The sequence below is a fragment of the Diadema setosum genome, chromosome 22, assembly GCF_964275005.1.
Source record: "Diadema setosum chromosome 22, eeDiaSeto1, whole genome shotgun sequence".
In the NCBI taxonomy this organism is placed as follows: Eukaryota; Metazoa; Echinodermata; class Echinoidea; order Diadematoida; family Diadematidae; genus Diadema; species Diadema setosum.
Window position 1 is genome coordinate 24,006,073 of NC_092706.1, and position 18,525 is coordinate 24,024,597.

Here is an 18,525-nt window from a genome sequence, read left to right on the forward strand (position 1 = left end):
ACATCTTGGTTTACTGACCATTCATTTTACTATCTATCTTTCCATCTATGCTACATCACATCTATCAATCTATGTACTCACCTTCAAAAAGTAACTTAATTTCACTACATATTGTTTGCAGTTATATATTTCTCTCTATATGCAGTTATATATTTTCTCTATATTATTCAATCTCTCTCTCTATATTCACATTACTGTACGAGCTGAAATTTTCGCGGTGGTTTTATTTTCGTGAATTTTGTGAATCGCCTTTGAACCGCAAAAATAACAACACACGAAAATAACAACGCTCGAATAACTAAGTTCAGTTAGACCCTCGCAACCGCGAAATTAACAACACACGAAAATGTCCTCAAAGTAGCAATACGCGATAACATCTGTACGCGAAAATTTCAGCTCGTACAGTAGTCTTCATCTATTGTTATCTATCAATTGTGTAATCTGTCTATTCATCTTTCTATCTATTTCTGATTTATGACATTATATCAATCCATCCGTCTTCCTATTTATCCATCCATATGTCTCTTTGCCCTTGTTGCCTATCATTCCATCCATCTACATATGGACATCTATCTTTGCAGTCACCTTTAAAGGGATGGTATAGTTTTGGTTGAGGTGAGATTTCAGGCTTCCAACTTTTCTTTATGAAATACATTTTTAGCTACAAACATCTTATGAAATATGAAAGAACATAGGATTCTTAGAGGAATTCAAAATCTATTTGATGAAAAATGGTTTTGAAGTTGCCAAGATATTCAAACAAATTGACACTAATAAAAGTTGGGATAAACCTTTTATTAAAATCGCTTTGTTTTTTACTCTTTTTTTTTTGATATCTCAGCTATTTCAATCCCAATTTTCCTCAAATAAACTATGAATCTTTATTCGAATGGTATGCCCATTAACATTCCATAAAGTGGTTTCTATTAAGTATCTCAAAAAATGTTAAAGGTAGGGGATACCTTTTACAGACCTCCCAAAATGCAGCAAAACATTAAATATGAACCTCAGGGGACTTGTTTAGGCCACTGCTGAGAAATTTGGAAGTCAACAGTTATCTACAATTTTGAATAATGCACAAAACTCAACTACTCAGTAGTTCTGTGTGTCAGCCACACTTAAGCCTTTTTGTTGCAGTCTTCTGTATTTTGTTTTTATCAATAAACACAAATCTAAAAGTATAAGAGCTGATGTAATAACATATAGAGTGTGTGGCAAGAATGTATATAGAAATGTTTGTAAGTTTTGATGAACTTTCTTCACAAAATATACATGATGGACACACATGCAGTGCATGGGTCTGCAAAGGTAGCCTAGTAATGTACTGGAATTTACGGTGAGCCCCGAAAAAAATTCAATTGAAAATCTAACGGTCAATAAAAATGTACTAAATGTTACCTTCCACTTTCAATACTTTATGGGAGTTTCTAAAATGATACTCTCTTCAACATACCACTGTATTTATACAACTCTTCATTTAAGGCATGCAAATGGGATTCCCTACCTTTAAAGCTCAATCCTCACTTCAACCAATACTATACCATCCCTTTAATAGCTAGCTTGAATTCAGTGACCCTACAGTGACTACCCGATGAAAGAATTTGTGACACTGAGAGACGGATTGTATTAAGGTGAATTTCCTGCTGGATTCACCCCCTACCCTCCTCTGATACAGCAGCTGAGGGGGGCTGGGGTTCCCCCCTTCACAAGGACCAGGGGAAGGTGCAAAGACCGTCGCTAATTAGGTCTGAGCCGTTTAAGTGGGGATGACAGAGTGGTTGATGAACTCATGAAGTTCCATTCATTTAAGGAGAACAGATTTAAAGGCCTCACAAAAAAACAAAACACAACAAATCTATATTAAAACAAATTCTGCATTTTTTTCCTTTTCTTGTCAAATGAAACAAGACATCTATAGAATTCTGTTTTGATTTGGTAAAATCTAATGTTGACATCTTTCAAAGAACATAAACACATGTAGCTCACATAAATATACAGCCCTCATTCCAACATTGCCTATTTGGGGAAAAACCCAACATTTATTGTATTTGTTGTTGTTGTTGTTGTTGATAACAAATAAATGGATGACCTTGCCCATACACCAAGATACGTGTAGCTCTCACTGTATAGATGCAAAAGCTACTAGTAGCTGTTTGGGTTTGACTGGCTCTTTAACTCTTTCTGCACCAAGGACTTTGGACAGAGTGGACATAGCTACAGTGTATGGGGGTTTCTTATTTGATCAGCACTCACAGCACACAACGACTAAAACAGTTCATATTCTACTCTCCTGGCTCAGACATCATATCCTTTGAAAGTATCAGCATTTATTACAAAAACAAGAGAATTGAATGCTAATCTAGAACAGCTTTCTCAAATCAGATCAACTACGGTATGTAAAGTCTCAATTACCTTAACTTGTTCATGAAGCACTACTTAACACACTACTGCCCATGTGAGTTGTCGCTTGAACCCGATAAAATACATAAAACAGAAAAGAGAATAAAATCATTGCAAAATGATTGTAAATTACATTTTACGTTTTGAAACTTGGTGGATGGTATGACATACCAACTTTCCATCTTGCACGCAATAATGTCCAACTTCCTTTTAACTGTTTTGCAAACATCTCAGCCTTGGTGCTTGTGATTTTATTGCGGTAAAAGGACAAAGGGCTGGTATAATTCCCTTTGTGGTCATATGATTCACTGTATGCACAGTCCTATTGGTTTCCTTGAAATTTGCTCATGTGTACAAAAAAAAAAAACATCACAACAAACATTGTAGACCCTTCAGCTCTCTGCATCCACTGTCTTCTGCCACAGCACTTTTTATCGCCCATTTGTGAGCCATTGTCACCACACACACACACACACACACACAAAAGAACAATCGTCACTGAGGTGACAAGACCTTGTATCTCAAAAATGGGCCAAAAAACATAGCAGACAAAGCACTATATCAAATAGGATAGCCTTTCCTTTGACATGCCGTGGTGGCTTCATTTTTGGGGGTGAGACAGCTAGGTTTTGGGCAGGACATCACTTGACTAATTTTTGACCACTAATCTAAAAAAGTAATTTTTACAGAAATTTGAAATACAAGGTCTTGTCACCCCAGCGATGCAATATTTTGGGCGCTTTGTCTCTTTAGATATGCATGACATTTTCTCACAACAGCATGACATTTCTCCTGGGCTCTCAGCCAACTTCTCGGTCCCCCTCCCCCTTTTCCTTTGTCTGCTATCTCCTGAATTAGCTCATCATGTGAACGTGACAACAACTGCTGCGGCAAAGTATTTATGAATGAAAAAAAAAAAGAAGAAGAAAAGGATACAGAGAAGAGGTATGTGGGGTATTGTTCCACTTATTTAACATACAATCCCCGTGCAGAAGAGCATATTGGAATTTATTAAAAAACAAGACTTTCTTTTTTTTATCAATCCTTCTTTTTGGGATTGGGAAGGGACAAAGGAAGATGATGCAACAGGTTGGCATGTCAATATGCAGTCAATATTCAAATAATGAAAAATTAATATCATCAAAAATGAATAGTGCTGTGTTTTTACTCCACAGAGTAAAATCTTGCCCCCATCCCCATCTCAGTTAACCCCTCGAGATTCAAGATAACTCTATGACATGCTAAAAAAATCACTTTTTTTTTTTTTTTTACTGCCAAATATGATCTTTCTTGTATTATGAAGGAGCCATGTTCTATGAAGAGGGAGATGTAGCTATGGAGATGTAGCTGTAGAGAAAGGGGGAGAAAGAGAGCATGGGGGTGGTGGTGGAGGGATATAGATGTTTGAAAAAACAAAACCAGGAACTATACTTCCATGGCACTGACACAAATGGTAAATTCAATTGAAACAAATAGGATGATAAAGCACATCATTGAAAATGAAAAGGCCATAAGGGTAGATGACTGAAATGCATTTTTACTTTATGATAATAATTGCTTTGAAAACTAAAGCATGGTGTTCCAGAAAGAAAGAAAGAAAGAAAAAATATAACTGTAGATATGGAAAGTCAGCAGAAAATCAGAAGCACTCGATAATCCTGAGCAGGATAAGAACTTGGATCCCTCAAACCACAGGCACTGTTTCCTTGACCCAGAGGAAAAGCTCTGGGTCTCTGGCGATAGGAGAATGTCTCGAGACGGAGTGATTCACTTACGAGTGATACCAGGGATGAGGCTCGTCTGGGTATATCCCACATATGTTCACCCCCTGACCACGAGCTTCCTCTCTCATCACTTCCTTGTTTGAGAGCCAGAAGGGCACAAAAGCCTGAGTGTATATGTTTCTCCCTCTTTCTCTATCTATCTCTGTCAATCTCTCTCTCTCTCTCTCTTTGTATATCTATCTCTATCTTTTCACTCTATCTATTCGGTCAGCTTCCGGTAAAAAAAATTCTCTATCACAAGCACTGAATGTTTTGTCCTGTCATAAGAATGTTCTAAAAATAATTGAAATGATAATTTTTCCTGTCCCCCCCCCCCCCACCCTCCGAGCTGGTACATCATCAGCTGACTGGGTTTGATGTCATCTTATTTTGCCTTGGTTATTACATAAGACTTTTCTCACACCATTCCTCTCTGGAGACATACATTTCAAATGTCTCTCTCCCAACCCCCTCCTCCCCTCAAATATTCATAGATGCCATAAATACTAAAAATCATCCAAACAATGTGATTTTACATTTTTTGAGCTGTGTTGGCAAAGGTTAAAAATAGCTGCCTTCGAGGGTGCTCGAAAGTATGCAGTTTCCCTATAAGCCTCTCCCAGGATAACACATAAGCGCTGTAAGAAATACAAGATGGAGGGTTATTTTTAGTGTCTACACAGTTGTTGCACGAGGCACGTCGTTTGCACAACATAATTGACCCAATTTTGCAGAACAAAATGGGTCGTCATCACGCCCCACGATGGGTATTTGTTGAGGATAGTTACACAAGACAATTATCATCTTGATATTCAAAGACCTAGTGTGGTAATGTCATACAATTGGAAGGCCGGCCAGATTCAGATTATACTCTCGGATCCCCATAACAACTTGTGTAGGCCTACAGCTTTATCACCAATCTCTGCGTATGAACACACAGAACCAAAGAATCTTGACTAGAGTCTAAGTTTACGATGAGTGAAGACTGGTTATCATTGTTACATTATCATCATGCATATAATACAGTTTGCCAAGATCGATAGGTGTAGACAATCACTGTATTGTAAATGTTGTTAAAAAAAAAAAAACAAAGAAAACAATAACCACTCTGCTCTAGATGAGCTTATGAACTGATTCAAGGAGTTAAAATTTGAAGAAACCTCATTTGTGTTAAATGGAGGTGGTGGCAAGGGCAGTACCCTCAGCTCAACAGAACGGTCATTGGGGAGCATCCAAACACCCTCTCCCCAAAAGGGGGACAAAACTTTGATCTTAAAAAAAAAATGAAATGCAAAAGAAAAATCGATGACCTCACTCAGGCATGAATCACTTCACTTAATAATTTGATTATATCATTTACTTCCATTGTCTGACTTTCAACTCAATTACTAGGGTGCTCTTCAAGCACCCCTCCCCTCTTATGCTCGTGATGAGGTGAAATGGGGGTTTGCCTGGGGACTGACTTGAACCCTTTCATATTGTAAGTTAATGTGTTTTATAAACATGTTTAGACTATTATTCTTACTTTAATTCTAAAAGAAGACTTAAGCACACTTGAATCATATTATTCCTAAATTCATTTTTCCATTCAAGTTTGTCAAATCACAGTCTGGAAGTATTCCTACCGGTCAGGTTTAGTTTGAATCTTAATGCACATTCGTAGTCGAAAGCACAATCATCTTTAAAAACATGATTCATGGATATGGATTAGCTTGGCCATGTAATCACCCCCGTGCATACTCCAGCATTGTTGAAGCATATCAAGAATTGAGAGTTTGTGGACAGGCCATGAGAGTTTGTAAACAGTTGATGTATAATATGAGAAGTCACATGAGGTATAACAGTCAGTTAAGAGTCTTATCTTCGTTTCTGTAACATTCTGATACATCCTGTGACTCGATACATGCTCAGAAACATGTCACAAACATTATTATTACAAACAAGTTCTTTCACAGGTGTGAAACCCCTTCTCGTCACCATGGTTTATTTTCATAGAAAGAAAGAAAAAAGAAACACCTCCCCCAACAAACTTCCTATCTATTTCTTGGTTGTCTGTCCTAAGCCTAGAAGACCATTTGATTAAGGGTTTGTCCCAGTTTTCTAGTTCATCATCAATTGGGAAAACAGGTGGCACACTACAGGTACAGGGTGATACACCTCATGAGTTCGTAGGTGGTCCGACTGTATTGTCATGGGTTTAATATCTCTTTTACATTTGTGTACAGTTTCTGAATACTTTCTATCATCAACTTCCTTGAGACTCAACAAGCCTTCGCACTTGTCTGTTAAAATTCCTAATTGTTTCTTTGGTGAAGATCTCATTAACAGACAACATAAGACTAATATGGAGGTAGTGATCAAAATAGACTTTTGCTAAAATTCAAAAGAACATAAAAGAAGATATTATATTTAGGTCTAATGATTAGTAGCTACAGATTATGAATACCAGAGTACATGATTGAGTATTGTTGCATTGTTAACACTCACTCCTTTGATTATGAAATGTATTGTGGTTTCCATCTATTACTTTCTATTACTTTGTAAGATAAGATTTTGTTCAATGAAAAAAAGAAGCACAATTGATATAATAATATCTCTGCTATGCTTTCTGCAATCTCAAAAGCGTAACAATTATTGGTTAGATGATGTAGTTGTTCATCTACCACTATCCTTGCACACAAGACTTGAGTAAGTTTATCAGCTCTCTCAGCCACCTGCTTCGCCTATTCACTGATGAGTGTCAGCCAGATAGTGATTTGAAATAGCGCCATCTTTAGGCAGAAACAGGAGAGGCTCAGGGCTCTGTTTGCCTTGTCGGCCTTGCTAGGTGAGGGGAAGTCTTTCAAATTTCAGCCAGACTTTCACAACAGTACATATTTTGCAAGACAAAAAGTAGAATAATTCTTTTCATCATATTATAAGAGTGCAATGTATTACAGAAGACAAGGTAAGGTATACCCCCCTCCCCCGAAAAGGAAATTTATAAAATTATAAACACCATTTTGGGATTGAGTTTTGAATATGAGGTCTCTACCAACACACCTGGTACATTGGGATGTATCAACACACACAACATCAGCACACACAATACATGACCACTATAGGAAGTCATGAAAACTTTCCAACAGTTGGCAACAAAAAGAGCTTCTAAAAGTGCCTAAACTGGCATGAAGCGGGGACCCTGGATGGTAACACAATATGGTCTCAATCCTAGCATGATCCTATTAACATTTTAGCCTCTCTTACAAGAAGACAATGAACCATTGAGGGATAACCCACAAAAATCCTACATCCAAAGTCGCTGGCTTGAATAGCCCTGAAACCTCTTACGCTCTGAGTTGAGCCAAATTGCTGCTAATCCCCGCCAGAAGTCAATGTAACTCCTTGCGATACGATACTCTACAAATGAAGGCAATGTGATCGATAGCGGCAAAAACACATTCTGAAAGGTCTGTGTATCTGATGGTGTGAGTTTGTTTTGGGCCTGATGCGCCTAACAACAGAAAAGTTCAGACCTTACTTGTTTGTTTCCATCCCTTGTCTTTGTCCATATGTCACTATCTACAATATTAGATCCTCTTGATCCTTTACAGCCTTTCATATAATACGGACAATATTTTTTCTCTCAACTCTGGGTAATAAACTGTATTCATGCTAATTTTGATGATTTTTACATATTTATCTTTATCACAGAGAATCACCATAGCAACTGCTGAGCTCACAGTTAGCAACCTATTGAGCTGTCTATTTCTGCTATCAAAAGCATGACTTTACATCAAGGTAAAAGTGTTTTAAAAGTGGAATGATATGCAGCATAAAAAAAACCTTTTTCTTAGAAAGGGAATAATCATACTTTTGTTACACACATTGCTCACTCTGCCTAATACTGATAATACCGGGTGTCCCAAAAAAAGCGGAACGGTGAATTTTCAGTACCTTGCATTTTAAAAGTGATATATTTTTTGACATTATTAGAAAGAGCATCTTCCGCAGGAGACCATGATACCAAAATCATTAAATTTGGTTCAGTACTTTTTATTCCACGCCAATTTCTGTAAATGGAGTCATTTTCAATTTTTTGCGACTTATGAGATAATAATTTGGGTGCGACACGCGTTCCATACGGTGAATTGTGTAAGCTTGTTGATCCATGTCCACAAAAGATAACGCTTTCATATTGGGAGCACGCACACACACACAGACACAGACACATACACACACGGTTTTTTCCTGGCCCGTGCCCAATGTGAAAGCTGTATCTTTTGTTGACATGGATCACCGAGCTTACACAATATTCATCGTATGGATCGCGTGTCGCACTCAAATTATTATCTCATAAGTCGCAAGAATCCGGCGAAATTTGGCAATGACTGCATTTTCAGAAATTGGCGTAGAATAAAAAGTACTGAACCAAATTTGATGATTTTGGTATCATAGTCTTCTGCGGAAGATGCTATTTCTAATGATGTCAAAAGATATATAACTTTTAGACCGCAAGGTACTGAAAATCCACCGTTCCGCTTTTTTTGGGACACCCGGTATAGACAGAAAGTCTTTTTTTTTTAAACTCACAGAAATTTCCAAACTTTGGAAACTTCAAAAGATTTGGATCTTGGTAACTAATGCAACGATGCAAGTCCCATGAAAGCATATTATTCTTATGATTTTCGGACATTCACACCACTGAGAGTATTCAGTGCATATACAGCTGTATGCTGGTAGTAAAATGATAGCTTCATTAAAGCCAACTCTACAACTTGTTTCTGTTTTCTGAGGTAAATTTCCCTTCAAAATATGTAAAGGAGTACCTAAGCACTATCCATGAAACTTTGGCAAATACAGCTTCTCAACAGGGGGGGGGGGGGGGGATGTTTGGAAGTTCTTTCTTCTTGTTCTAGGTATATTTTATATGGATTATAAATACTGCTATACGATTGGTCTGGGGCATTCTCATGACTAAATTCTGAACCTATAAAAAGCTCTTCCTAGGCATAGAACATGCAAGGGGCCTTATTTTCTAATATTATTTTGTACCTTGAAATGACCCAACATTTAAAAAAAAATGGTGCTTTTGTTTTCATTGTCTCTATTGTCTGACTTCTCAAAATATAATTGCTCAAGGTCAAAATGATGTATACAATACACAATGCACAAAGATATCATCATCTATTTTTATGCACATTTACTAACAACACATGATGCATGTTTCTAAAAGTATACACATCATCTGTTGTGACTTCCCCACCTAATTTTTCCCCTCAAAAACTAATCATTTTTCCTCTTTTTGTTCAACATACGAGAAAGTCCAGGAGGTTCTATTCCTGTTAAAGCATGACATCAAATTCAATCAGGGCTTGCTAAAAATTGCCGCTGCGAAATTGGACCTACTTAGCAGGTGATTAACGGGCCATCCCCGACGACGCTTGCTACACTACGGGGGGACAAAAGAGGGCAGGCTGCAGCAATTAAATCAATACGGACTTGACTGACGTTAGATGCTGTCCCATTCAGAGGCTGCTTCGGCTATGAATAATCCTCCCAAAATGGATTCAAACCCGGAAAGCCCTCTGAGGCCAGCAAATGGGGTGTGATTAGCAGAGTAATAACACTACTTGGATAAAAACAATACATGTAGTTCCCCTTTCCATTGACTGGAAAACGGAATTAAATGGGTAAAATTGTTGCATACGATTTAACAGATATACGTGTACTTGTCATACTTTTTTTTTGCTTGCATCTTCACCTGAGACCTCATCTGCAAACATTAACACTCATTTGTTTAACTTTTTTGAGGAAAGTAAAGTGTTTGAATCAAGTTGAACTGATTTGATTATTCTTCGTCCACATAAGAATAATCTTTGTTGCTATAACCTTCTTTTCAATGTCTACAGGGTATATGCAAGGTACTAACATGCTTAAAGGACAAGTTCACCTTCATAAACATAAGGATTGAGAGAATGTAGCAATATTAGCAGAACACATCATTGAAAGTTTGAGGAAAATCGGACAATCCGTTCAAAAGTTATGAATTTTTGAAGTTTTAATGCAGTAACCACTGGATGAGAAGACTACTGCAGTGTATGATGTCACATGCGTACAACAATATAAGGAAAATACAAAGAGAATTTCACAAAATTTCATCTTTTGAAAAAAGTACACATTCCCTTGACTCGTTACCGACATATGTTAGGGGTAATATCATTCCCCCTGCCTTTAGAAAGAGGCAAGTCAAGTGCTCTTTTATTATGCGAAAAAAGTGAAAATATGTTGAATTTTCTTTACATTTTCTTTATTGACCGATTCTGTGACGCGCTATGTGTATTTTTGGCATGGGCGCAGCCATAGTGGGTGTATCATCCGACCCCCCCTCCGCACTCCCCCACCCCTCTCCCTACACTAGCACGCGCGCAGAATGAAAAACTGCTTTAGCCAATAGGCGTCTCGTACTGAGTGCGCGAATGCTTGCTTAGTGCGCGAACCTTTGTTACAAGTGCGTGTAAACATGTTGCCCCGGGGTGGGGGAGAGCAGGGGGGGTCGGCTGATACACCCACTATGGCTGCGCCCAGTGCCGTAAAATGTCTGCTGCCCTCAACGAACCCGAATCGGTCAATACTGTTGTACGCATATGACTCACAAGCTGTAGTAGTCTCCTCATCCAGCGGTTCCAACACAAAAATTTTAAGAATTCATAACTTTTGCATCGATTGTCCAATTTTCCTCAAACTTTCACTGATGTGTTCTACTAATATTGTTGCATTCTCTCAATCCTTATGTTTATGAAGGTGAACTTGTCCTTTAAATCTATTCACATAGTGTTTCCGTGTGACTGCACATTTTTTGAAGAAGGGAATAAACAAGACACCCCATTACAATTCTCACTAGAATCTTTAATGAAACAACAAAATGTAATGTTATTCCTTTCTGTTTAACGATAATTGGACTAAAATCCAATAAGTGTTGTTATGATGCCATGTGCTATGAGTAGATGATATGGTTTTGGAAAGGTGTATCAAAATGAGGACTATTGCACTTTGGTAACTACAATTGTACACTCCCAGTAACACTCCAGTTATTTAACAAAATGATGAATAAGATAATACCATCTCAGGTCATGTGTGTCACAAAGCTATTGCGGAATATAACATTCTAGGGTTGTAATGATAGGCTGCACAAAGCTGGAGTTGCATGCAAAACATGTTAATTCCATGAAAAACAAATAATCAAGGATGCTGTTTAATGTCATTACACCTGGGGTCAACTTCTTCAGGAAATTAAGTTAACCCCAGGAATGTCATCATGTGACGCTCTTTGGGATCTTCGTTGTCCTTCGGTCTTTGGGATTCTTTACTCTCCGTGCAAATGATTGCCATAAATATCAAACATGAATAGGACTTGGATTTTAGCACGCAAAAAGCTCTTCCTCACTGAGGCACTGTTCACATTCCCCTCAAAATTTATTATAATATACATCCCCGATTCTTTTCTCTACCATGTATGCTACTGATCACAAAAAGTATCAGATGTGAACAGGGCACAGATTTGATCACACAGAACGCTTTTCCTCATCAAGGCACCATTCAAATTTCCCTGGAAAACTCATCACGTGATGTTTCCCAAACTTGTTGCTCTACCCTTTCTATTACTGGCCACCACATTTGAGATTTGAATGGGGCCTAGGTTCCAGCACACAAAAAAGTATTTTTTCATCAACTACCATTCATATTCCCCAGAAATCGAATCGTGTAATGTTTCTGAAACTCTTTGCTTATCATTTGTGTAAATGACCACTGAAGATTAAGATGTGAATGGGGCCAATGTTCCAGCGCACAAAAAACATTTTTTTTTTTTTTTTATTAAAACACTGTTCATCCACCCCTCTGCTTCTTTTGTTTACCCATATTACAAATGATCATCACACTTTTTCAGGTGTGAATGGGGCCTGGTTTCCAGCACATCCCAAAGCCTTACCTCATCAAGGCACTGTTCATATGTGTCCCTCTGATTCTCGTTCTCCAGCACCAGGGCGGAGTTTTCCGTTTCAAGCTGCTTGAGCCGCTCCAGTAGCATCGCCTTCTCCTTCATCTTGTCTTCCTTGCAGCCCATCTGAGTCATCAGAAAAGAAAGATAGAAAAATAAAATATGATACGAAAATAGAGTCACAAAAAATAGCAGTAGTAATCACAAGATAGGTAGACACACCAGCAGGAAATACATAAAATCGCACATTAGCCTTTTCTATAAGATGAAACAGTATTTTCAAATTCATTTCTTTTTTCGGTCTTGGTTAGTGGGAAGGCAAGGATACATTTTGGCATATTCTTGTTTCTTTTCTTCTTCTTTTTTTTTGTATGCATCAATTATATATAAAAACAAATCAGTGGCATTTAGAAACATTTCTCCCCTCTCCTTTCTAGTACATGTACATGCTAATTCACAAATGCAACTACTAAAGTGAAAATGCCCCTCCCCCCCCCCAAAAAAAAGAAATCAGCACACAAAGAAACCAAGGAGATGATAACAATGATTTTTGTGATCTACCACCATACACTCAAGTAGCTGTCAGCATCAAAAGACTTTTTTTTTTGCTTCTCACAGACTGTAGTCTGAGACACATACATTGTACAGTAAGTTTGGGCTGAAATCTTGCCTAACCTTGCTCAACGTAAGACCTGTTGTAACTTACAAAATGTAATAACTCCACAGAATTTCAAGCATATGAGTTTATCCAACTTTGTTTCCTCAAGTCTACTTTTCATGGTAGTAACTGCATTGGCCGTATTATAATTCTTTAATAGGGACAGTTACAAAACATACAATATCACAGTTACACTAGCAATTGAAGTGTTAAAGAAACCTGGACTAGCACTTACTACTTGTTTTTACTTTTTTCTTTTTACACCTGGCAGAGAATATACCTCAATATAACTACTTTTTAACCCATTGAGGACGAGTCCCGGGTATACTTGGGCAAGTGTCTATGGAAAATGCGTGTTGTAGCAAAATCAAACCGTTCTCAATGGGTTAAGGAATGCATCTAAAAGCTTTATCAAATAGCATCCAATCATTATGTAAAGTGCAGTTATTTTGTCGTAATTGTCATTATATAAAAATCATCAACAACAGCAACAATAGCAATGCAAAAAGTAGAATTGTATGACTGAGTGTGAACAGATCAGACACAAGTCTAGAAAGGCATGTTTTAGATTGACATAAACCTGTTATTGAATGAGTAGTATAGCTCAAGAGACAAAACACAGAAAAACAAAACAAATGAAAATGCCTGGGTAAAATCTGATATCTCTGTATAAGTCAGCAACAGGACATATCTGCAGATTGTGGCCCGTTGCATAAAACTTACCATTGAATTTCAATGGTAACTACCATTAAAATTAGGCATCACAGCCAATCAGCATCAGAGATTATAAGCTTTACCGCTAATTTGAAGACTTACCGCTAGAAAGGAGCGGTAAGTCCAGCGGTAAGGGTTTTATGCAACAGGGCACTGCAGATCATCATCTTAGAGTTGAATACAGACTGACAAGAGATAAAGGAAGATTTCCCCTTTACCTTCAGATATACCTGTGTGGTTGTGAAGCGAAGTGACATCTTACATTCTTACACCACTCTGTATAAATTTAATACTTTGGCACAAGAATTTGAATATGATTTTGATCCACAAGATCCTGGGCAGAGTTCATCATGTGCTTATCTGACTGTAAACCAGTATAAACAACATGTATTGGCAATAGTAAACAAAAAAGACAACATCCCAATGTGAACGATTCTTGATCTTCTTGATAACTTGAAGGAAAGTTATTTTAAAAAGAAAAAAAAAATAACAGCATGGCAGAATGGGAACTTGAAAAAAGAGTTGAAGAGGCAGATCATATTTTAGAGAAACAAAGCAAAATATGACAACTTTGAGGCTTATTGGAGGCATGCCTGACATAGCATTAAGGGAGAATGGCCAGTAATGTGCATTACAATGAGTGTTTTGACCAAAGAAGTTAAACACATGTTATGCAACTTTTACATTTCAAACAGCTGCTGACTTACAGATATCATGATGACAAAAAAGGAAAAAAAGTAACACTTTAGCTGAAGAAGTGGCCTCCTACAGCAATATTTTCCAACTTCTGGAATGATGAAAACAAGCAAATGAACAACTTGAAGCTGAACCATCAACAAACAAACCCATCAGTGAGATCTCTGAAGCACCATGATAGAAACAGCATGCCTGCCTCACCACATTATTATTCCTCAAGTCGCATCTAAAGCGAGGCGGCCACGCCCCCACAGAGACGGCCGCGGCCGAGACCTGCACGCACCCACCCGGCAGCACCACGAACGTGTCCCGCCTGATCATGGCTGGCTGACTGAGGTTGGCGCTGGCTGGATGCAATGTTGTCAGCCGATTAAACTCTGGAGGGACACCCGACGCTACCCTACCGTTTTGATCTGGGCAACAGGCATTCCTCAAAAATAACCTCCCTCCCCTTTCGGTAGCATACTGCCCCCAAGAGTTTTTCCCCCTGACAGTTTATCAAGCTATCAGCATCAACATCACGAGTTCGACTCTATGAGGTGATCACAAACAACAACAACAGCGAAAACCTCTCCTCCCCCTCTCCAGCCCCCCCCCCAAAAAAAAAGTACAAAGAAAGAAAGAAAAAGGACAGACAAACAGAAACACATGTGTAGTCAAACGTTTTTTACCCCATGTTAGAGGCACAAGCTGACCCAAAATAGGACGCTGAATGTCTTTCCCAGAGTGGAATCTAAGGATGTTTGGATGTTGTTGTTTCTTTTCTTTTTTTTTTACTGCTGCTGTTTGTGCATTTGTTTAAAATTTTCTATTGTTTTGGCACTTTCTATGATTGCATATTTTTTCTCCTTTTTGAACCCCTGACCACTTCCTTCATTCTGACATCTCAATCAAACATGGCACGAACTTCAAACTGCCTGTCTCCAACATGCTCTAATTTTCACATACATGGACTTCAAGGACATAAATTCTTACCTCAAAAAAAAAAAAAAAGGTGTTATTTTTATGAGAGTTTAATTTCTGTGAATTTTGCAAATCACTGTTGGGCCACGAATTTAACAATGTGCTAAAATAAAGTGAATGGACATGCATTAGTGCGCTTTGATAGCCTCCATGGCACATTGTGAAAACATAGTCTCACAAAAAATGTCTTTGACCTTATTACTCGCGAAAGTATCTGTATGCGAAAATAACAGCTTTTACAGTATATTCTAGTTCTACAAATTCTACAAATTGAATAGTGGACATGGGACATACTGATAGAATGCTATGTCTGTAGTCGCATTCAGAAACAAGAGCTATAGGTTTTAACATCAAGATGCAAAAATCGGTTGTATTAGTCATCATTTGCACACTGCAAAAAAACAAAACAAAAAAAAACACAAAGAAAAAAAACAACAACACACACACACATCATTCCGCTGCAAGCAAAGTGCTTCAAATCTCCATACTGCGCACGTAAACAAAGACCAGAGCACGGCCACTATGTGTGGATCTACTGTGGTGAGCTGCATTATGGGATTATAAAAATCAATGGTTTGTTAAAGTGCTGTTCACATGTGCTGCACAGGACAAATAATCATGAGTTTCCCCAAAAAATTAAGCTAAGCAATAAAGAAAAAAAAAGGAAAAAAAAAAAGAAGACAAGAAAACCCCCAAAACACAATAAAACAAGATGAAACACAATAAAAAAAAAATCAAAAACGGCCTTGAACAAAAACTACTTATACATCGCAAGAACACTGTCTGTCCCCAGCCCACGTGGAAGTGACATTATAGAGCGCCCTCGGTGTATTCCTGTGGCTAGATGGAACCAATCCCACATGTCTTCCTCATCTGATTGACGCCTAGCACCAGACCACGACTAAATTAGCCATCAAAATTTGCCCCCTCTTCCTTCCCGCTTTCCTTTGACATCACTGACAGCTAACATCATTCCTGGCAAGCCATCCCCCAGGACTTTTTTTTTCTTTATCCCAAAAGTATGGGGGGGGGGGGAAGTCATAAAATATCATGTATACCTCTAATGAGCGTTAAAATCTGGTCAGATGAAGTAAAGATATAAGTCATATCTGCAGGAAAGAAACATTTGTCCCTAAGGACTACACATATGGTTTAATACCAACATCTAACTGTGTACAAGGCCAATGTGCAAAAAAAAAAAGAACAACCAAAATCTGCTGATGAAAGATGGTTTCAATCTATGACTTAAAATGTGGTGTAAATATAAAGTTTGATGTAATTGTTGATGTTCTTCGTGCTATTCATAGAAACACTTATCAACCTATAGGTGGGACTGGCTTGTAACTCCCAAAGGCCAGTAGAGTGGACATATGGCTTTGAAAATGATATTCATCTTGAACGAAGGGAAGCCACACCTTATCATCTATACTCAGAGGGAGGCGGGCATTGCTGGCAGACTTAAGATCTAGTTGCCATGGAAACCTTTGATTTGATCATCAACCCAAGTGTGACTCAAAAAGTCTCTGAATGCTGAATTTTCTGCTGCCAATTAAACACATCAATGCAGCAAGAGGGCTTCGACATTAAACAGTACAAACACATAACAAATATTTTTAAAAAAAGCCTCTTATATTTTTCTAGTCATATATGAATTTCAAGATGAAGTATAGACGCTGATATCTTCAAACACTACCCTAACCCTCATCGTAATCCTGAACCTAATCCTAACCCTAATCCAAACCATAACCCTAAACAACTAACCCTAATCTTAACTCTAACCCTATCACTAACCAGTATTTAGCAGGGGGTGGGTGGTAATTGCCCTGATACGTACTGGCAGTTTGATGCTGTTTTGTTGTAACACAGCACATGCTCTGTCCCAACTTTGAACAACCATTCTAAGAAATAATTTCTACATCTGATTAGGAAAGTATAGTTTTCCCGGCTTCATTTCTTGTACCCCTAGGAAAAGTTCCTCCCTGTCATCCAGCAAAGGTCAAACGAGTGAGAAAAGACAGTTTTATTCTGTGCAATATCAATGAATTACCATACTTCAGTCATTCATTTTAAAAATCTTATTTTCATTTCATATTGTCCCTCTATGAATACAGATCAATTCAGTTTACTCATTCCATGAAGAAGCACTTTTTATAGTAGTGCATATAAGGTGTTAACTCTCAGTGGTGACAAATATCAAATAAGTATTTTTTTTTTCTTGTTTATGAACATCCTTTAGTCAGTGTAAATCAAACTGAATATTAGGGCTTCTGTGTCAAACAAATTGACATTACAAAGTACCCACGTGCATTATTTGCATTTATTCATTTATTTGTTTGTTTGCTTGTTTTTGGTAACAGAAAATACCAACAGATGTAAGAAGTTACAGAAGGAAGGAGAGTTACCACAAGGGGAGTGAGCAGAGTAAACCATTATTCCTGTGTTAATACCCTTGGCACTAACATCGATGTCTTCAGGCTGAAGTAACACAACATTGCATTTCAAGGCTACTGTTAAAGTTTCTTCCACACGTCTGCCAAATTTCAGATTCTATTCTACCCCCCCCCCCCACGCACACACCCATATGTTCACAAAAAATGAGAGAAAACAAAAATGTAACAAGATGTGACAATATGTTGTAACCCTCTTAATATTTCTTTTTCCTTCTTAAATTTCTGATACATAAGGCTCTCATTTGGGGTGGGTGAACAATACCTTCCATGACCCAAGGCAGAAACTTTGATGTGCTACCTCCAAATTGAAGACGACGTTTGTCGAAAGTTTCAGCATTTTGGAATTTTTCTCTTCTTTCTCCTTTCACACAAGGATACTGCCCTAGAACTTGGCATGTTGTAATCTAGACGAGGCATTTGTTTCGATACTTTACTTTACATCATCGTAACACCTTGCTCTCACACAAGGATACTACCCTAGAACTTGGCACGTTGTAATCTAGACGAGACATTTGTTTCAACACTTTACGTTCCATTATTGTAACAGAATCACCTTGAACCCTTTGCGCGCCTGCTGACTTTTTGGGGGGGTTAATCCTTTGGTGCCAAATATTTAATTCAACAAGGTAAAAAAAGGTACATGTAGCAGTAGCTGACTTCAGTGAAGGACATACTTAAACAAGTAAAAGGAGTAAAATTGGGACAATGGGGGATTACCTAAACAAATGTCTCTGTCATGTGAGCAAAACAATCTGAAAAATAAAAGAATAAAAAAGAAAAGAAAACTAACGAAAAGAAAGGAAAGGGTATCCATAATGACAGTCTCCTGATAGTACGGATATGTGATCATGGCACTTATCCCGTTGAAGACTAGTGCTGAGTATTCTCTGGATGGGGCAAATG

General features: G+C 37.9%; 1 protein-coding gene across 1 annotated transcript in view; it reads right to left on the minus strand.

The window, feature by feature from the left end:
- LOC140245015 (uncharacterized) overlaps positions 1–18,525 on the minus strand; it is a 352,187-nt gene that overhangs the window by 51,971 nt on the left and 281,691 nt on the right. The window contains exon 7 of the mRNA XM_072324605.1: positions 12,133–12,267. Coding sequence (XP_072180706.1) covers positions 12,133–12,267 — 135 coding nt within the window. The remainder of the gene's footprint in view (positions 1–12,132; positions 12,268–18,525) is intronic.